Below are 22,407 nucleotides of genomic sequence, written 5' to 3'. Positions count from 1 at the left end.
AAGCATGGACGTGTTCACTACGGCTTTTAGAGTGACCATCTGTGTGGAAAACACCTTCTTGCTTTCCGCTGATATATGCTCTAGGGACAACTCAGTGACCTCCTTTACTAGGTCTCGCTGCAGTCGGATGATGTGTGCCATGTAGTTCACCGACCATATAGAAAAGGTTGCTGAAGCATACACCCGCTTCCCTACATGGTCTATGGTCCTGGACTCCCGGTCAGGAGGATGGACCATAAAGCTCTCCTGCGTAAGCTCTTTTTTGGTGGTGGTGGCCACCACCATGGCATTCACAGGGGACCCCTTGCTCCAGCCAGTCCTGTCTGATGGGGGCTTAACACTTTATCGGGATGTCCAGGAATGGGCTCCACGGTGTCCGGCTCCTTCCACGCCCATAATGTAATGAGGTCCACAAGTGGCTCTGCGGGAGGGGACACCCAGGAAGTAGATGGGCCTTTGCTGAATGCCTCTAAGGAACACTGACTCATCCGAGGTTGTTTTTTGGGCGGACCACACCCCCCCCCCTGGTGAAGGGGTTCTATGATGTCTCCAAAGCAGACATCCTTGGGAGGTGATGGGGGGAACCTTCCTATTCCTCCAAGTCAGTGTAGTCAGTGAGTGACTCAGGAGAGGAGTCCAGGTGCCTCCTTTTTCACGTCCATTTGCAAGGAATCTTCTCAGTTGGACTCTCTGGGAGGAGCTCGCAAACTTCTTGCTGCACCTGTGGGCGGGTTTTCCTGAGGCATACTCTGCACAGACTGTCCCCAAGATGGCAGGAAGGCTGGAGCTGTACCCAAAGTAGAGGGAGTTGGGGCGGAGTCCATGGATGAGATGGGCAGGGGTCTCGCAGTACTCGAGAGAGCCCTCTCCACCACATCGAAGGCCGATAGAGAATGGACTTCCTGAGAGGTGGCAAAGGGAGCCGTTCCAATCGTACCTGATGGGGGAGTCGGGGCCAAGACGCTAAGGGGCTGGCTGCACTCTGACAAGCTCGGTGCCAACAACACCCTCTTGGATCTGACACCTAGGCTAGGGCTCTGAGAGCTCAAATCTGATCTGGTTGGATCTGACGCATTCAAGGCAATGGCTGGCATCGAGGTACAAGGTACCATCGGCGCCGACCCCCCCGACCCCGAGAGTCCTCAGATCCAAGGACTCCAAAACCAATGATCGGATTGGAGAAGGAGTTATATTTAGTGAAGAAAGGCTGAGAAAACCCCTTTCCAGAGGGAGAGGGGGCTGGCAAGACTCCCATCTGGATCTGGGTGGGGATGAACTTCCACATCATTCTGTCCATCTCTGCCTCACTAAGGTTACGGGTGGATCGGGAGGAGGAAGCTACTGACTCCGGCTGGGAGTGCCGATGAGGGGAAGCTCTGAGCGGTGGTCTAGATACCTCTGGCTCCAGGGAGAACCTGGGCGATTAGGGCAGAGGAACACTAGGTCTAGGAGGGGTCTTGGATTTTGCAGGAGGCCCTGCTGGGGCCGAGCGGTCTGAAGACTGCTTTCTGGGTCTGTCCTTTCTGTGCTTCTCTCCTTCCCCAGACCTTATGGCAGGAGTTTGAGTCCCAGAGGCCTGGGAAGGAGAAGAAGCAGAAGTAGTATTGGCCAAAGCCGCAATTACGGGGACGGCAGTCCCCAATGAGGGAAGCAGACCCTTCATCACTAGCTTAGCCCTCCTGTCCTTAAGGGCCTGGGAATTGAAGCCCACACAGGACAGGAGGTAAGCAAATGGACCGCGCCCAAACACAATGCACACAGAGTTGGGGAGAGCTTATGGCCATACTCTGTGCACTTCCTAAAAACTGGCTTGGGGGTCTCAACCATAATAGGAGACAACACGCACCCACAGGCACTCACTCTCCCACACACACACACACACACACAGACACACACACACACACACACACACACACACACACACACACACACACACACACACACACACACACACACACACACAGCCACAGCAAGGAGGGAGAGGTCAAGGGAGAAAGAACTACAGCAATAACTTTTTTTTTTAAACAACCACCAACGCACAGCGTGGGTAGGAGAGGTTTAAGGGAGAGGATAGGAAGAAACTACACTAACCCTGGCAAGGAAATAACTTACCCAAGAAAAATGCTAGGAGTTTGGTGACCACGATGCGTAGCTTTTCAGCGGCAAACGAGATCTGAGGGAAGGAAGGAGATGGGGGCATTATGGGTAAGGGGGGGAGCTTGGAGCTCTGATCAGGTTCTAGTGATGCGGCAGTCTCAGATCTGATTCGGATCCATAAACCCACAGGTTGAAGATCAAATGAAGTCAACTACTTCAGATCATGATCTATCAGGCCTTCTGAAAATGCTATTTAACTGTAGCCTCCAAACAGGCTTTGTGTCACATGAATGGAGAAAAGCAACACTCCTCCTTCCGCACAAAGGTAGGTAACCTACAGACCCATAAGTCTCACTAGTCTCATATGCAAAGTCATGGAAAGAATTATCATGGAAATGGTTAATAATGACACAGGGACTTCCAGACACTGGACTCAACCCAATCTGGTTTAATCAAGGGCAGGTCATGCCAACTCAAACTGGTGGACTTCTTTGAGAAGGTCATCAAAGCAATGGATGAGGGCAAAATGGTTCACACTGCCTACCTGGACCAAGTGAAGGAATTTGTCACAATCCCTCACTCTGGCATTGTTAACAAACTTAAGAGGTTAGGTATATACCCTTATGTCACCCAGTGGATAGCCAACTGGGTCACAGACAGGACCCAGAAAGTTAGAATTGGGGAGTCCACCTCCGGAAAGAGGCCAGTCACAAGTGAAGTCCCTCAGGGATCGGTTCTGGGACTGCTCCTTTTTGGCATTTACTTCTCTGAAGTCAAGGCCATCGTCAATGGCCTCTGGCTGACTAAATTTGCAAATGACTGCAAATTAGGAGCTGTCACTAAATCACCCACTGACACAAATGTTCTCCAGGAAGGTATGACACAGACAAATAACTGGTGCCAGAGCCATGGACTAAAACTAAATGCCAAGAAATGCATAATAGTATACTTCAGAAAGTCATCCACCCTTAGTAACTATCATATTGACAACACACCCCCTAGGAGTTGACCCAGTAGTCAGGGACTTGGTGACACCCACAGACTGTAATCTAGCATTTGATCATCACATGTCTACAGTAGTGAGGAAGTTATTCTATGTTGTGCAACATATAAACAAAGGTATGGCATCTAGGTCAAGGAATTAATTGTTCAAGTGTAATCAACATTCATCAAAGCTACACTGAGTACAATGCAATGCCCCCTTTGGTATGCATCTATCCAGGCATATCAAACAACTGGAACAAACAAAGAGGTTCCTTATTAAAAGAATACAGGACATAAGTTGCATGTCATATGCAGACCACTTCAAGGCCCTATCCCTGCCTCCTATGGGCTGTTGAGGGGAGCTTTATGCATGGCATACAAGGCACTGTCAGACCTCCACTCTGACGGACCTCTTGCAAAACAAACAGCACCATAATTACCCATTCTAAAGACTTGAACCTTGCCTGTAATACAAACAGGATCTGCTGGAGAGAAAGGTATGTATCCCAGAGACTACTCTGGAACAGGCTCCCCATCCATGTGAAGCAGACTTCCTCCCTAACTCAATTCAAGTGCAACTTGAACAACTGGATGGGGAACACGAAACTCATCCTTGGTTTAGCACCTATGTCTCTACTGGACGCAGGCAGTCTGTAAATGATTCATCTCCCAGGTCCCTGCTTGTAAATGTTTCACTTCCCAAGCACCTGGTTACGCTTATCAAGGGTACCAGATCTTGTCAGAGATTTGAGATGCATGGCTAGGCTTAAAAAGGCCCTTGTAGTTGTCAGCCTAGTAAACACCTATGAACCTACTTCCCAACTACAATTATACAAGACAAAGACTGCACAAAGGAAAACAAACGTTTCCAATATACACAACAATAACAAGAAATGGCGAACAGAAACTTGTTGAAAGGAATATCGTAATTACCATCAATAAAGAATTTTAGAAAAAATTTAACTGAACTCAAGAATTATTTAGTACACCTCTAAATCAAGAACGTCTGCATTCTTTTTGTACATTATGGAATATTATCCACATGATAAGTGATGGTGTATTTGCCAAGGAAACTACAGTATATTTCTTGGCACTTAAGGTAAGCCCCTGATGTCTTGGTTGATTTATTTTTCTCAATGTGGTATAACTAGTTTTCATACTTCACAACTGTCCAGATTTTTGTACAATGCCCAGATATTTGTCTCATATTTTTGGTCAGTTCATCATAAAATGTGCGTTCTTTTCTGACAAATCATTCAGGATCAAAGACACTAAATAATGACATGCATTTGAGTTTCCCCTCCCACATTCCAAAGACAAAGTAGGCGGACTGGACACACTAAATTGGCCAGAGGTGTGAGTGTGTGTTGTGGAAGAACTACAGTAGCAGGGCTGGCCACCTGGCGGTGTAAACTTTGGCTCTAAATGATTGTCACTTTTGAAGTGACACCCTGACCCCATGTGCAAAAATGGGAAAAAGGAGTTGTGGATGGATGGTTGGATTTGAGTTTCAGACTTCATATCCTTTAGAAAAATCCATGTTGATGCAAAACCTGCTACTAAAGCAATTTTCTAAGTTAAAATGAACATATACAACTTGTGCCCGATTTTGAAACTTTGCTCCCCATTATTTTGTCTTTGCCCAGATTTACTGCACACAGAAGTGGAAAGTTATGCTTATTTGTGTATATCCTTAGCATGCAAAATAGTTATGCTTATGTTCTTCGGTTTAAGAAAGGCGGCACACAACTGAATAGACTAGTTCAAACAATTTTTGGAGACCTCTTTTGGCTAAGATTTGTCCTGAAAGTTGTCCTGTCCTGTCCTTATGAGAAATGGTATAGAGTCCTTTTAAAATGTACACCTGCAGTTCAGAAATATATAGAGCTGAGATGACTACTACCAAAAAAAAAAAAACTCCAAGCAAGGAGGAAGTCTATATGCTCACTTTTCAAATGTAGGAAACTGAGATTTCCCTGCTTATGGTGTCTATCAGAGTGGTTTTCTTACTTAGAATGTAAGTAGCTTGACATGGCAAGTTGAACTAAACTGACTGCTCCCACACTCGTTTGCTGGTTCATGGCCAGTCTGTGATGGGGTTTGGAATGGGACACACTGCTTGCTGCCACACTGCAGTGCTGTCCATGACAATCTGCTTTATTCTTGGTCTTAGATTTGATGTGAATGCTGTGGTCCATCTCCTTGTACTTAAGGTCATGGAGATGGACCTTTCAAATATAGACCAATAAGTCTATTTATAGTTTACAGTTAAGTAGGAGGAACAAAATGCAGTGGTTTACAATAGTCTGACTGAGCCACCACTGAAACACCCTTACAAAGGTAGGTATCAAAGGAAGGACATACTCCTGTTGCACTGAACAAATATCACTGCATCTTCCTCACAAGCAATCTTAAAATTGTAGATCATGTAATACAATAATAATATTAATTATATTAATTAATATTAATTATATTAAAATATAAATTAATTATATTAATTCATGTAATATAATGTGAGCTGTAATTTTCTTGTGGTATAATGTTTGTTTTTCATATTGTTGGAGCTTTTCTCCCTGGGTCTCTGCTGAAAACGGATCTGTGTCTAGTCGGACTTTCCAGATAAACAAATGTTAAATAAATAAATGAGGTAATAGGAGAACATGTAGCCCAGTGCCATGACAAATGCCCTTGCAATCAAAGCTCTGCATTTTGATCACTTCATTTAGGAGTGGTACAGATCTGATTTCTGAAGATGCAGACAAATGTATAAATTATTTAAGTAACGTAAAGTCTCCTTAACTGCAACATGTAAACTCTGATGTGTGCTGGCCAGAATCAGGTAATCATCCAGATAAGGGTAGACATGAACTCTTGTAAGTCTAGGCTGAGCAAATACTTGGGAGCATGGCATTTGAAGAAAACACTGTGCAAAGCAAAAGGGCCAAATGGCATGGAAGTTCTTTAGTGATTGAAATCCTTCTCAATAAATCTTAAAAACTGCCTGGGAGAGTCTAAGCAGATATGTGAAAGGTATCCTGCATATCTTTGCTCATCAAAAAAGGGAGCTATTTTCAGCATCAACATCTTGAACTACTTCATTCTGCTAAAGCCGTCTTCACTGTATTTCCTTGTTTTAACAGTAGAAGGATCTTGAACAGAAACCTTTTCATTGCACTACCAAATGTACTGACTGCACTGCATGACTCCCCAGTAGCTGATGAATTCAAGACAGTGCTAACTACATCTAATCTTTTACAGCACCTGGAAGAGGCACATAAACAGGTGCTGAACAAAATTCTGTGGTATAACCTGCTGAAGACAGTGAGCTGAAAATTGGTAAATCTTCCTTCTAAGGGGTAGAACAAATTGAAAAAAAGATAACGGGGAATACAGTCACTGATGGTTTCTCTAGGCTCTATTACTGTGGGAGGCTCCCTTTTGATTATAGTAGTAGCCAGACTTTCAGTTCTGCTGTACCTTTGGATACTGCCTTTTTGCCAGTAGTATAGTCGTTTATATCAAAAAGGCCAGGGTTCGTTAAGAAAATTTCTGGAACATTTCGGAAAAAGTGGACTGATCAGACACTTCTCTTCTTTCAATGTATTTTGGGAAGGGTGACAGAACAGAAAGAACCAATATGCGCTGTGACAGCATAACAAATGTCACAATAACACAATATTAAATACTACAAGTAGCAGCAGCTCCAGCCATAAAATCAGCACCAAATATACAAGAACCAATGGCTCATAGTGTGTAGCAATTATGAGCTCTCTGTACCAATTGCAATGATTTCTCCCACATAGTACAATTAAGAAAGTCAAAAGCTAAGCTATCAGTCTTTTTTACATCAAACCTATTGCTGATGCTGTACTATTATTGTAAGTTACAGTCCTAATGCCTAGGGTAGCTCAAGTGTATACCCGCTTACCATACTTGTTAAGGATTCCTCTCTCTATCTTTCTTTTGGTAAACAATTTAATGATGCTACTTTCTCATAACTCTTAGAAGCAACTAGGTCAGTCTCAGCAATGTCAAGCACAGGATTGTTGTATAAAATGTAAAACACTCCTGAAACTTTAAGCTGCTGCTCTTAAGAGGTCAGGGCTGCTAGGTTACAGATGACCAGCCTTGTAACACACCTAATGTATACTCAACAGTTAGAAAGGGAAACTCCCTTTGCTTCTCCTCCTCTTTTTTGGAAGAATTGTCTTTAATTAGATGTTTAACCTCAGCCTCAGATTATTAACAGAATGACAAGGGAAAGGAGTAAAAGCATCCATATTTTTATGATCTAAAAGGAATTTTAAAGTTCTAGGTTCAACTAAGACCTAAAGATAAAGCTTTGTGAACTAATGTTCAGAATGATGTTTGACATTTTACTATACAGAAAAGACAATGAAGGTGAACATTTTTAAAGGCATCTAATACCTACAAGACTCTTTGTTGGTAATTTTCTCTTGGGGCATCATCAGAAAGAGCGTAACGGCATACACAATATATTTGTATTAAAAAAGAAAGAAAGAAAAATATAAATGGCTCTTCTTATCGCTAAAAACTGAATGAGTGACTAATGAACTACCAAAGCAAACTGATCAACCCTTCATTTTTGGCAAAATGCTTAAGGTTCAAATTGTACTATTTATTTTACAGCCAGGCTCCCTCTGTAAAAGCCACTGTTTGAGAATGAATCTGACAGTCCTTTCTGGCGTGTAACAGCTAAAAAGATCAAGCCAGGTGACTGACATCTGCATTCAATTATATGATATAATTAATTCCTGAATTATTATGAATGTCTCAGAAACCCAAGAATCTGCTTCCACATGAAAACTGATGGGCAACAGAAACTTTTCTTCTAGCTCCAGCAGGATTTGGCCTAAGCTCAGCTGGAGTAAAAAGACATTGGGAGTCAGGTGACTGGATCCAAAAACATGGTACAGTGTGTACATGGGAAATGAAGCCTGGGCATAAGACATCTGTGTGGAATTGGCATAAAACCAAAATCCATACGGTTGCACTCCTGCACTTACAAGGAGAGGTACCATCAGATAAATACTGACTGCACATTTAAAATATGAGCCATGGACCCACCTGGCAAAGGAAGATCTATGGTAGTTGCCTCATTTCTATCTGGTGAGTTTTATATGGCTTTGGGAAGGACAGAGGAGTATCCTTCCTAATCAAAAAGTTTACCACTAAGCCTTCACTGGGGATTCAGGGGTTTATTTGCCACAAGCACACTGGGCAAGGCCAAGCTCCACATGGTCCATATCAGAACTCAAGAGGTGATACTCTGGGATGGGTTCCTCAAGACTGTCTTGCTCAGGTGCAGCATTTCCACTCCTCTTGTTAACAGCAGAAAGGTACAAGGTCAATTCCTGTCAGTCTGAAGGAAAGCTCATGACTTGTGAGAAGAACAGGCCATCTCATGAAAGGGCCACTTTAATGAAGACTTTGGCTGATGACTAACTTCCAGATCCTGACCTGCTTCCATCCATTTTGCAGTGATACAACTTAATTTGAAGTCCCATCTTGCCTGTCCTTGCTGTAGCTACACTCTAAAGCTACCATCTTATGTGCTGTGGTGAAGGCCTCAAGCTTCTCGTCATCTCCTGTAGCTGGCTGGAATTTACCACTGGCACTTGTGACAGTCTTTCACATCCCGCACCTCACCAAAACAGTATAAAGAACATTTTAGCAGGTCCTTATAATCTATCAATTTCAAACCACTTAGATGTTGTTTTTATTTTAAGCGATATAGAAGAGAACTTTTCAATATGTACATTAGGATCAAGATATAAACTGTATGTCGGCAGAAAAGAACTGAAAGCATGAGGGATAAGTATGTCCACCACAAGGAAATGTGTACCCCAGTGCACACACGGTATATCATTTTCAGAATTGTGCTGAGCTGGTGACATCAAAAGAAGCAATCCTAATAGTTGCCCATTAAAGAGATCCTTCAAAGTCAGACTGCATCGTATGAGAAATTTGAGAAAGAAGAAGAACTGTAACAGTGGTTTCCTACCTGATCCATAGATGGGCAAGCTATAATCTGCAGATCTTCACTGCTGAATTCCTCCTGTAACATGATGTGGATCCTCTGGAACATCTGCTGAATATTGTTCTGGTTTCAAAAACAAAAAAAAACATGCAAAATCAATGTTCATATTACATCAGAAATCACAAATCGTACAACACCTTTGTGTAACAAGGCTTGAAGTATTACTGACATTTTATATCATTTTTGTGGAATAACGTTTTCACTTCAAATAGATAACTTGTCTTGAGTGTTCACAAGAAGTGTACTCATACTGTTCTGAAAGGCAAGAATGCAAAAGCTACGAGTTCAATTTTTAGATAAAAGTAATGATAATAACATCACAAATTGAACTGGGAAAAGGAAAAATTCAAAGCTCTGATAACTTAACTAATTGTAACACAGAAGAGTGGCCATACCTAAAAATGTCTCTCTCTCTCTCTCTCTATATATATATATATATATATATATATATATATATATATATAGGGTATAAATAAAAAATGGCAAATGTCCTGAGCTGTTAGCACAAAAAATGTTCCTAATTTTTCTTAGTTGGATAAAACAGTCATTTTGCATCTGAATCACCTAAATACTACAATAAATAGCATATACAACTTAAACACTACATGAATAAGCTTTTATTTTGGCAAAAAAGTGAAGTTCTGTCCTTTGCACTTGCCATGGGTATGTTTTGTCCTGCAAAATTTCTCATTTCTACAACAAATGTCCCACTTTGGGCATTTGAAAAGATGGCAACCCTATCTATAAACTGTGGAGAAAACTGCAAAACTTGTTTCAAGCAAGCAGCAATTACAGTGATAATGCAGACAGCAACATAAAAAAATGAAATTGTCATCAACTGTAAAAATAAAAACAAAATAGCTTTATTGGAAATGTGACATGTCAGCAAGGTTATGCTATAATTTTTTCTCGTCTAGAAGAAAGGGTTTTGTTGCAGAATCAATATATAGTTACAAATCAGATTAAATGCTTATTTACAGTAAACCAAACATGCTTGCAGTGTATCTCATTCTCAATCAAGGCATCACAGCTAATGCATTTCTTATGCCATGTGCATAAGGAATGAAAATAAACTGTGACAAAATGGTGGTTTCAGGGTACCAGACAGCAGTACAACAACAGACTGTTTAGATGGCAGTTAATGTGTTGTCACCCAAAAGTTACTTCTGTATGCATTTGTCACAACAGATAATTAATAGTAAAAGCTGGTGCATTCCTCTCAATAGTCCATCTTCAAAATGTGGAACACTCACTTTATCTGTTCTTTGGATGAATTAATATGATTCAGTATTATTTACCATAGAAATTTCCTTAACACATTTAAGAGACCATTCCAATGTGGAACTGTGAGAAACAGAATTTTTGACTCAAATTGAAAAGTATACATTAATTATATATTAATGTAACATTGAAACAGCAAAAAGTATTGCTTCTGCTCTGCAAATGATCATAAGCATCTGCATTTTCAATTATGAATGCTGGTTATTTGCTTTGTCTGGGTATGCAGTTAAGTATTCTGAAGTAAGATACATCACAAGTGCAGACCATGTTAAACTACTACAACTTCTTAGAAAATAATGCTTCAGTTTTACAATTAAGGTACTAATGCTTTGATACATTAGAAACACACATGAGATATAATAGGATAGATATGATGAAAATGTGACAATGCTTTGATGTTTGATGGTGATAACACAGTAGGTTGTAGACAAGACACATTTTGATAAGTGCAAATGAGAAGTTATGTACCTACCATAACGTTCCATGTTAGTTGTCTTCTCTCGCCTTCTTTCTTGCTTGATGGGTTCGGAGCCGATCCTCGGCTCCGACTCGGCACTTGCTAAGCTCGAGAGTCACTTTTACCAGCTCAAGGCAGCCCCATATCCCATGATGCAAGGCGGTAAGTACCCAGATCTCGTTTGTACCTATAGGGAGAAACACCTAGCACAAAAAACTTTCCACTGAAGGAAAGAAAACAACTAGCCTAAATAAGGGCTGTAATGGGAACCAGGTAACTAACTGGTGCCTAAAGAAGTAATCTTCCAAACAAGGGAGATCAAGCTCTGTCCAGGCAAGGGGGTAGGAGGGAGGGTCGCAAGAAAGAAGGCGAGAGAAGACAACTAACATGGAACATTATGGTAGGTACATAACTTCTCAATGTTAAGTTGTCAATCTTGCCTTCATTCTTGCTTGATGGGACCGCGTCCCTAGCACCTCTATCCTGGGTGGCTCAATGGAACAGACTCTTGAGAACCGTAGAACCAAAACTGGCTCTATCCCTGGAGGCCAAATCCAATTTATAATGAGAAGCAAAGGTATGAGGAGTGGCCCAAGTGGCTGCTGCACAAATAGTGTCTAAAGGGAGTCTAGCCTGAACGGCTGTGGAAGTGGCTAAACTTCTGGTGGAATGCGCTTTTGGTTTTGAGCACAGCTGTTTGCCCCTGAGCTGATAGATTTCGGAGATGGTGGAAGAAAGCCATCTAGATAAGGTCACTTTGGAAACAGGAAGGCCTTTTTTATTTTCAGCATAAGAAAGAAAGAGCTGATCGGATTTTCTGAATTGTTTTGTTCTGTCCAAATAATATCTGAGTTGGCGGTGAACATCAAGATAATGTAATTTTTGCTCCGATCTGTTGGAGTAATTAGGGAAAAATACAGGGAGATCAATAGCTTGGTTCAAATTAGTTTTCGAAGCCACCTTAGGCAAAAAGGATGGATTAGTTCTCAAGGATACCCTGTCCTTGTGGAAGACCAAATAAGGGGGACGAACAGAAAGAGCATGAAGTTCTGACACTCTCCTGGCCGAGGTAATAGCGACAAGGAAGAGTGTTTTCCAAGAAAGAAACTTCAGTGAACATGAAACAGCTGGATCGAAGGGAGGAAGAATTAAGGATGTCAGCACTAGATTTAGGTCCCATTGAGGAGGAGGACTCCTGACAGGAGGTTTAAGGAGAAAAATCCCTTTTAGAAAGGCTCTACAAAGCCTGTGGGACATAATGTTGTGATCTGCAAACCCGACATGAAAGTTCGAGATAGCAGCCAACTGAACTTTGACCGTGGAAGATGAAGAGCCCGAGTGAAAGATTTCTGCTAAAAAATCCAAAACTGCATGAACAGGGGCAGTAAAGGGAACTATATTCTTAGATTTTGCCCAACAAGAGAAGCGTTTCCACTTGCTGGTATAAATCCTTCTAGTAGAGGATTTAAGGGAAGCCACTATGATATCCCTAACCGGGTTAGAGATCATAGGAAGCCTAGCTAAGGAAGGAAGTGGAGCAACCAAGCTGTGAGGTTGAGAGAAGGAATAGACCGATGCAGCTGACCCGATTGGTGAATCAGAAGGTCTGGCACTGGGTCCAGATGCCACGGCTGCACCAACAGGTGACGATGGAGGAACGGAAACCAAATTTGTCGAGGCCAATAGGGGGCAATGAGAATCAGTTTGGCTCTCAAAACGGTGGCTTTCTGGAATACTTGTGGAATCAAGGGAAAGGGAGGAAAGGCATAAAGAAGTCCCTGGGGCCAATCCTGGGTAAGAGCGTCTCTGGGGGGGTGGCCTGGCAGTGGGAAGAGAGAGAAGAAGTCTGGGCATTTGCTGTTTTGGGGAGTAGCAAAAAGATCGCAACATGGGCGGCCCCATTCTAGAAAAATCTCCTCCACTATAGATTGTTTGAGAGACCACTCATGAGGCATGAGAATAGCTCTGCTCAATCTGTCCGCTAAAATGTTGGTTTTCCCAGGGATATGCGTTGCTACCAGAAACCGATGAGAGGAGATCGCCCATTGCCAAAGTCTGAGAGCTTCTCGACACAAGGGGTAGGACTTGGTTCCACCCTGCTTGTTGATATACCATACTACAGACATGTTGTCCGTGTGAACTGCAATTGTTCCCAAGGGAAGAAAGTCGTTGAGGGCTTGCAACATTAAAAGCACTGCTCTCATCTCTAGGACATTTATGTGCAGGTGGTATTCGAACGGTTGCCACGTCCCATGAACCATCCTGCCCTGATAATGACCCCCCCCCCACCTGATCAGGGAGGCGTCCGTAGTGACTGTGGCTACCGGGGCCGGGGATACAAAGGGTCTGCCCTGATGAATCTGGGGAGAAGAAATCCACCAGGATAGATGGTTTTTGCAAGCTTGTGTAACCAGGATTTTGTGACGCATGGGAAGTTGTTGGTAAGACCACTGGGTGAACAACATCCATTGAAGAAGACGCATGTAGAAGCGGGCCAAGGGAAGAAGGGTAATGGCCACTGCCATGAGGCCCAATACTTTCAGGACCAGTCTGACTTGCACCTTTTCGCTGGCAAGGATGATCCGCACATGACTTTGGATATCTGAGATTCTTTGGTCTGTGAGGGTTGCTGACATCCGAACAGTGTCTAAATTTGCGCCTATGAAAGTAATAGATTGGCAGGGCAACAAGGAGGATTTTTCGTAGTTGATCGAAATTCCTAACTGAGTGCAGAGATTTAGGGTGTAATCCATGGCTTGGAGAAGTTGATGCCTGGTGGTGGCTGAAAGGAGCCAGTCGTCGAGATACGGAAACACCTGGAATCCTTGACGTCTCAGGTGAGCCGTGACCACTGCCATACATTTGGTGAACACTCAGGGGGCTGTAGTGAGACCAAAGGGCAGGGCTCTGAACTGAAAGTGACTGGACCCCAGCCGAAAGCGGAGAAACCTTCTGGAGCATCTGTGAATTTTTATGTGATAGTACGCATCCTGAAGGTCTATTGAGCACATCCAGTTAGTGTGACCATTCGAAATCACGTCTTTTTCACAGACTTGTTGAGTCTGCTGAGATCCAATATTGGTCTCCAATCTCCCGTCTTTTTGGGGACCAAAAAGAACCTTGAGTAGATTCCGGGCTCTGAATGGTCTGTTGTAACTGGCTGAATGGCTCTTTTGTGTAGAAGCTTTGATACTTCTAACTTTGCGATTTCCCTTAGACCGGGTGGCACATCTGGAAGGGAATTTTTGTGAGTGAAGGGACTTTCCTCGAAAGGAATTTTGTAACCCTCGGATATGATCGACTGTACCCATCTGTCTTGTGAGAGGGAAAGCCAGGCTTGTGGGTACAGCGATAATCTTCCCCCGACTGCCTCCAAGGATGGACAGTCGGGCAACACCTCAGGGATGCTGGAAGGGCTTGTCAGAGAGAGACTCTCTGCTTCCCTGGTTTTGTGGACCCCCTCTGCCTCTAGGGCGGCGTCTGTTATTATTACCCCCTCTGCCTCTAGGGGTAAACTGACCACGTGTATCCGGCATGACTCCTTGGGATTTGCGGAACCACATCTTTCCACCCTTCTGTCCTTTGGGGTAAGGTCTAGAAGGGGTGGAAAAATGGACCCCTACGGCAGAAAGAGTCTTGCCGTCCTGCTCACACCTGGTCAATGTATCCTTCACTTGAGGACCAAACAAAGTTGATCCATCAAAGGGAGAGTTTGTGAAGGACGCCTTGAAGGGATCTGCAAAATTACAGAGCTGCATCCAGGATTGACGTCTCAGAGCCACTCCCGTGCCTGCGGCTCTACTCGCTCCATCTGCTGCATATGAAATCAGCCGCATGGAGGAGTTGGTTATGGAGTTAAGGATTCCTAGCTGAGAAGCAATCTTGTCTTGTGCCCCTGGAGCTGCAGGATCCTGTACTACTTCACCTAGTTCCTTAAGGATGTCTCTTTGGAGTCTGGTGAAGTGACACAAATAGTTCAGCGAATGCATGGCAAAAGTCGCTGAGAAAAACATCCGCTTACCATACCTGTCCATGGTCCTGGAATCCTTGTTAGGAGGATGGACTGGTACGGAAGGATCTGCAAGTTCCTTCTTAGTGGCGGCCGCCACCACCATGGCATCAACCGGGACACCTTTTGTAAGGAATTGCTGTTCGGAAGGGGCTGTAATAAATTTAGAAGGCCTCCTGGGAACTGGCTCTACGGAATCAGTAGAAGCCCAAGCTTTTTGAGCAATTACCTGCACGAGGGGGTCAAAAGGCGGAGACACCCAGGAGGTGGAGGGCCGAGAACCAAACGCCTCTAGGTATACCGACTCATCATTGGAGGGATTTATGGTGGGCCAGTTTCCCCTCTGTTTCAGGAGTTCTAGGATGTCTGAAAAGGAGACATCCTCAGAGGGGGATCTTGGGGACCCCTCCGACTCATCTAAGTCGGTATCCGAAGTAGTAGACTCAGGGGAGTCTAGGTGCTTCCTCTTACAAGTCCTCTTGCGCGGAGGACCTCCTGACGGATCAGGAGAATCCTCGGAAGAGGGGGTTCCTCCCAATGGGGAAACCTGAGGCGGTGGATCTCTCGGTCCGGGAGCAAGAGAGCGGGAAGAGATATCAACAGGCACCGTAGAGGGAGGAGCTAAAGGAATAGACTGCTGACTGAGCCCAGGGGCCAGCACACTCCTCATCACCTCGAAGGCTCCCCTCCCAGGGAGGTCCGAGATAACCCATTCCGAAGAAGCTGGGACTCCCGGGCCCACCGAAAGGGAAGGTTCAGAGGCAGATGTCGGAGCCGAGCTCACCAAGGCCGAAGCTCCAAGGGGAAGAGCGGGGTCGGACAAGGGTCCGATGCCACTCACTCCCTCGGAGCAGACCAGGGAAGCCCGGCCACCGAATCCCTCCAAGGAAGGTCTCGAGGAGGAGATAAGAGTAGATGCTGAAGGCGCAGAAGGGGGGGGGGTATCTGGCCCTCAGCCATAGCAGTAACTATTCCCATAGACTCCAGCTCCAAACTCTGGGGTAGAGTCGAAGGAGGAACTTGAGGGTGTGGACTGATAGTCGTCTGTTGAGACGGACTATGAAGCATTTGGGCTAGTGCTGTGATTTTAATAATCTGCTTACCACCCTCTCTAAATCATGGTCTGACAACCTGGAAGATCTAGATGATCGGCTCCGATGGCTCCGCTCTGAAAGAAGAGGTGAGGTCGGAGCCGACAGTATCGGTTCCAAAGAGGGAGACCTGGACCTCTTCCTCGAAGGAACCATCGGAGCCGATGAAACCATGGATCCAGACGGAGCCGATAACTTTTCGGCTCCGAGTGTAGGTATAGATGTATCGGCTCCGGCCGGAGCCGATACAGGCAAAGAGATCATGGTGTCGGAGCCGGTCAGCGCCGACACCGAAGCCCGAGCCACATGGATTTCGGAGCCAGTCGGAGCTGACACCAAAGTGACCTTCACAGTATCGGCACCGATAGCCATCGGTGCCGAAGATTTCTCCAAGCTAAGATCGGCTCCAGCCAGAGCTGATCTCGACTCCGAAGGAGTCGGAGCCAAGGCCGAAGGCTTAGGTACAGAAGCCTGGGCCTTGGTAGTCTTTGAGGGCTTACCCGGAGCCGATTTTGCCGGGGAGCCCTCCGGTTTAAGAAGTCCTCTTAAAATGAGTTTGTTTCTCCTTTCCTGCAGGACTCTCTGGCTAAAAGAATGACAAATTGCACAGGAGTCCTGCAGGTGGAGAGGTCCCAGGCAGTATATACAAGAAATGTGACCGTCTGTCAGAGACATCTTCTGACAGCACGAGTCACACTTCTTGAAGCCTGAGACCCTCTGATCTTTAGACATGGTGCTTTCACAAACACTACACACACAGTCCCGAACCAGAGAAACTAAAGTTAAAGAACTGAAAAGTAAAAACTCTCACACACACACCCTGACAAGGGGGGGGGGGGATGGGAGGGATTAAAGGCCTGACTAAAAAAGTAAAGAAGGAAAAATAAAGTTAGTCAGAAAAAGCCTGACAATTATCTATAAAGGTAGAATTTTAAAGAAAATAGAAATTTTTTCTGATTGGGGGCTAAAAGTTTAGTAATATTAAACACTTACCAGGAGCTGGTAAAAGGAGGACCTCATCAGCAAAGCGGCAAACGAGATCTGGGTACTTACCGCCTTGCATCATGGGATATGGGGCTGCCTCGAGCTGGTAAAAGTGACTCTCGAGCTTAGCAAGTGCCGAGTCGGAGCCGAGGATCGGCTCCGAACCCATCAAGCAAGAATGAAGGCGAGATTGACAACTTAACATCACTACCTTTCTTTTGAAGTGAATACCCATTACAAGCAAACATACAAATCCAACAGAATTGTCAGAACTCAAATGATCTGAGTATACCCTGCAAGCTTGCATGCACTGACTGCTCTAACAAACTGTTTCATTCCTTGCATAAATGTCTCAATACTTTTCCCTGTACATTTGTTATCATATAAAGGGCATAAATGTAACTAGTATCTAGTTAATGCAATTCTAAATCTATGTGAAACTCAAACTTATTTTAAAAGCATTAACATCTGCAGTAAAGCTATTATTTCTCAGGAAAAAGTGTTATCTTTGTATTCTGAAATAAATAAGGAAAAAAAAGAACATTCAGTTAAGGAAAGCATCATTTTAAGTAAAAGCATGACTTGAAATTTCATTTTATCTTACAGTGTTACATGATAGAATTCAAAAATCACAAGTGATCACTGAGGTACAGAAAACGGAGATCTTTAAGAAATCAGCAGTTAATGTTCCTCAATAAATGTTTACAACACCTCTTACCCTGACTGGTTTAAAGAGAATGAACTCGGTGTCTTTGTTTGCCAAGTACAATGACATACTCCTTAATGTCATTGGCAGCTTTGTCTTTATGGTCTTGTATGTGGAAGACAGTAAATCACTGATCTTTGCTGGAAAAGAAAAGAAATTAAGCCTTAAACCCCTAAAAAGAACAGCTGAAGGTTATGCAGTACTTGAGTTCTTTCTTTTCAAAGGAGTTAAGTACAGAATAATGGGACGAAGGTCCCATATACATCAGCACCCCAATAAGATTAATTCAGTGCAATGAATGATGTTTGTAATGAAAATGTCATAAATCTGTATAATCATTTATAAGTAAGTGACTGCTGAGTAATGGAATACTTTTATCAGTCATGGCCTCCTCCTGAAAATTTATACACAAGTAAAACTCGAGCAGTAATCACAAAAACACACATAGAGGTGTAGTCAAATTTAGTTCAATAATAAATCCAGTGCCATTTATAATCATGAACTTTACAACTGTTACTTATGTTTTCAACAAAGTTTTGAACACAGATGTACCAATTCATTATAGTTGATGATGCCAGAAAAGTATATACTCAACAAAGCAAAGTAAACTTCTCAGCTATAAAAAAATACTTCTTTTAAGCATTATAAGTATTTTAGGTGGCCAAAAAGGGAGAGCAGGATGAAAAAAAATGTACTTACCACAATATTAGATCTTCATAGAGGTGGGGAAGCCTAGGATTTTTGAAGCATAATCAAGCCAAGCCAAATATATGGCTTGACTCTTACATCCCATTAAGTCAGGCCCAAAGCTTATGAAGTGAACAGCAAAACAGCAGCAGTGACATGATAAATCCTCTTTTATAGCATCAAACAAAAAAATATTTCCAATATGATTTTCTAGTTGCAGGTTTTCTATCCTCCTTTATTACCTGTAGCATGTCTTCTGAATAAAGGTGACTAAAAGGAATTAAGTTTATTATCTATACTATGAGACTGAGTCTCTTCAGCTTTGGGTGAATTATACAACCATTCTGCTGTGTCAGTAAATCCATCCTGAGAGATAATGTGTGGTGACTGCCTTTGGCTAAGTGGAAAAGAAGGGAGAACCAATGCTGTTGGGGCCAAAAGGGGGTTCATGAGGAGAATTTGGGGATTTTCCTTCTGAATCTTCAGGACCACCTTCTCAATAAGACAAAAGGGGAACCATACAGAAATGTCTCTTTCCTCGGGAAGGAAAAGGCATCTGTTGTCCAGGATTCCTTGTAAGGGGTCTTGGAACAAAACATTTTGAGTTGATGGTTCTGAATGGAGGCAAATTGATCTGTCTCTGGAGTTCTCCTCTGGTGGATAATCTGTAAAACCACCTCTGCCCAACATCCATTACTGAGGATTTGCCACTGATCTGTTCATGTAATCTGCCTACTACTCTGTTTTGATAAAATGTAGACTCTGAAGAAAAAGCAATATCCTACACCATCACTGCTGGCCTGCCTGAGGGGTAAAACTGTGTCCCCCCTTGTTTGTTGATATACCACCATTACAGTGATATTGTCTCTCGGAACCTGAAGTGTTTCTAAAGACCAAAGATGGTGAAGAGACTAAAGGGCAAGAATTAATGCTTTCATTTAATTATGTTTATATGCTCCCTTCTTTCCTTTTTTATTTAAAGTTACTGTACTTAGAAAACTTTTGAACAAGCCCTCCCTCCTTTCCAAATCATCTTTGAAAATATTTTGTAGAGTAGGAGGAATTACAATGGGTAATCCTAGATTTGCCTTTATTTGAATGATCCATGAATGCAATTTGTTCTTCACAAATGGTAACAAAGAACTCAAGAATGACAAGTGATGGCACTGCTGTGTTCATACAGACTTTAGGCACTAATGAATTTTCCCCATGTGCAGTCTGGCACCTGTATGGTATATACCATGTATCTCAAGGCTCTCAGAATCGCTCTTGCTGAGGTCAAGTAAAGATCGGTCAAGGAAAGAATGGAATTTGTTAAGATTTGAATCTTGTCTAAAGGAAGAAAGGCTATCATGAGGACATTTTAAGAAAGCAACCTATCAACAACACAGAATGGCAGGAAAAAAGATGTTTTTTTTTTTTTTTAATTCACAGTGAAACCTAGGTTCTGAAACAGATTGGTAGTGGACTGCAAGCCTTGTAGAATTTTGTGAAGGGAAGTGGCTTGAATGAGAAACTCATCCAGGAAAGGGTATGTGTGAACAACTTGGAGCCTGCAGAATGCTAAGACAAGGGTTATACACTTCATGAACACACACAGAGCACTGGAAATCCAAAAGACAAAGCAGTAAACAAAATGTTTTTAAGTCACAGAATTTTATACTTTTCCTGTAAAGGGGATGAATGTGCAGGTAAGCATTTTGAAGTCCAAGGTAACCCAAGAATTTTTTTTTTTTTTTGAAAAATCAAAGGGAGAGGATTTTACAACCTGTTATCTTGAATTCTGTAATGGTGAAAAATGTGTTTAGGACAGAAAAGATGCAGGATTGGTTTCCCCAAGTACAATATTTTTAATGGGCTAAGAAAAAAACTGGAATAGAAACATTTTCTTTTTGGATGGGGAAGAACAGGTTCCTTTATACTCTAATAAAAAGTCTGTAATGACTCCAGAAATCACGTGCTGTTGGTTTAAAACACCTATAGAGTTGAAACCTAACCAGGAAAACACTGTAGTGTCTAGTCTTTAAGAAATATTTTTAAAATCCAAGAATCTGTTGTTTCCACCTTCCAGAGTAGAAGACTGAGATAAAGTTTTTTTTTTTTGAAAGATTGAAGAGAAGAAGGTCAAGATCGGGTGGAGTGGATTTATCTGAAAAGGGACCCTTGGATCCACTGAAATCAAACTTAGGCTTGTCTTTTCATTTTTTTCCTTGAATTTTTCTTTCTTTTTTTTTTTTTTATGCTTTTCTCCCAAGTGGACACCTTTTGTCGTAGAAAGGGGCTAGTCTGGAGGGGTAGTTTCTTAGATATTTTGGAACAGGAGAAAGAAAAAGTTGAGTGAACCCCTGCATAATATTACCCCTTTCTTCCAATTTTTATGATGTCAGCAGAAGGGGGACAAAATTGTAGTCTTTATTCAAAGTAGCATGTAGAAGCACTGCTTTAACATCTTCTGGGAATGATTACAGTTTTAATTAGGAATGTCAACTCAGCACATAACTAATGGCATCAGCCCTGGAACAAAATATCTGCCATTTGGTATGTACCTCACAAGACATCTGCAACAGCTGGAAAAGCTACAGAAATACCTCACTAAAAAAATCACAGGCTTAAAGCAGATGTCCTATGCTGACCGTCTAAAAAAATTCCAGCTATACTATGTGGCATATCGTCTACTCAGAGGTGATCTCTGCTTAACATACAAGGCCATGTCAAACCCTGAGCTGTTGGACCCAATCCCTAGGAGCCACACGCTCCAGGGATCTAAACCTTGTCATCACAATGAACAAAACATGCTGGAGGGATAGGTTCCTGACCCAGAGACTGGAAGGAACAGACTGCATCAATTTCATGAAAGCACAGATAAGCAAACTGGACTGGTATTCCACAGCAGGATTTGTTATTTGAAAAGGGCACATCAACTCCATGCTCCAAACCTAGCCATGAAAAAGCAGCCAAGATCTGTATTAGCTAGGATGCAATCACGCCAGTAAAGAGTATTAATCCTGACAAAACTATGACAGAAGGGAAAAGTATTAAAAACTGGAGAGAGCAGAGTATTTGTCAAAAATTATTATTCACTGTGCACATGGCAAAAGAGAAGCAAATGTATCACAGTAATCGGGGAATGTCGAGGCGCAGGTGTAAGATTCAAGCTGCTGCATTCAGCTATCTTCAGAATATTTTTTCCTGGAGGATCAAAGGCATTTTTGGATGCAGAGCAGACTAAGGAGGAAATAAAATTTATCCAACAAAAAGTGAAAGAGCAAACAGAAAAGGACTCTGCTTCCTACTCTTCTGACAATAAAGCTCATACAGAGACGTTGTCAGTGAAACCTTTCCCAATGTTCCAAAGGAAAATGCTTGAAAGACAGAAAATAGGCAAACATTTTGATTAGAAGACTCGGGAGGACCTAGGACTTGAACCAGAGTCTAGTGTTGGGAGATGGTGATGAACAGGAAGAAAACCAGCAACACCAAAATTAGTGAACAAATGAGAGACTATAAGGTATCAATCACATTTGCGAAATATGGCTTTGCAAGAAAAGATGGTTGATAAATAATGAGCATTTGTTGACTTGTTAAACTTGGGGGTGAACTGTAAAGCATATACCCCATTCTATGTTATTAATGTTTAGAGAGACACTAAAGGGGAAAAGTAATGAAATAAAACTTTTTTGTTCATATTAGCATTTGTAAAACATTTCATGACAAAAACTGCATGTTATATATATAGTAAAAATGTTTTGTGCAGTCTGTAGTCATTTTTTTTAAATGTGAGGGGTGTCTTTTCAGTGACTGTTGTATGTGTTAAAGATAATAAAGTAAACAAGCACTTTTTAGTTGTAATTAATACAGGCTTTGCAGCATAACAATAAAAGAAATGGTGGGCAAAATCACGTTTAATGCTAATATGCTGTGATCTTGGTCTGCTAGGGAAAGGGTTGGGTGTAAAAGTGCACTAATTATAATATGTAAAATGAAGATATTTTCTCTTATTTTTGACAAGGGTGGATGGCTACATTAATGCCCTTGGCTTAAGCTAGAAAC

The 22,407-nt window shown here is 42.5% G+C and overlaps 1 protein-coding gene across 1 annotated transcript in view; it reads right to left on the bottom strand.

Annotated features, from left to right (window-relative positions):
• Window positions 1-22,407, bottom strand: part of COG3 (component of oligomeric golgi complex 3) — a 1,722,808-nt gene that overhangs the window by 56,194 nt on the left and 1,644,207 nt on the right. The window contains exons 20-21 of the mRNA XM_044072049.1: window positions 17,683-17,810; window positions 9,107-9,205 (exon numbers count right to left, since the gene is read on the bottom strand). Of these exons, the coding sequence (XP_043927984.1) occupies window positions 9,107-9,205; window positions 17,683-17,810 (227 nt within the window). The remainder of the gene's footprint in view (window positions 1-9,106; window positions 9,206-17,682; window positions 17,811-22,407) is intronic.

The sequence above is a fragment of the Protopterus annectens genome, chromosome 5.part0, assembly GCF_019279795.1.
Source record: "Protopterus annectens isolate FY-2018-M chromosome 5.part0, PAN1.0, whole genome shotgun sequence".
NCBI lineage: Eukaryota > Metazoa > Chordata > Ceratodontiformes > Protopteridae > Protopterus > Protopterus annectens.
Note: the sequence above shows the minus strand (reverse complement) of the source record. Positions and strands in the feature narration are given on the sequence as shown.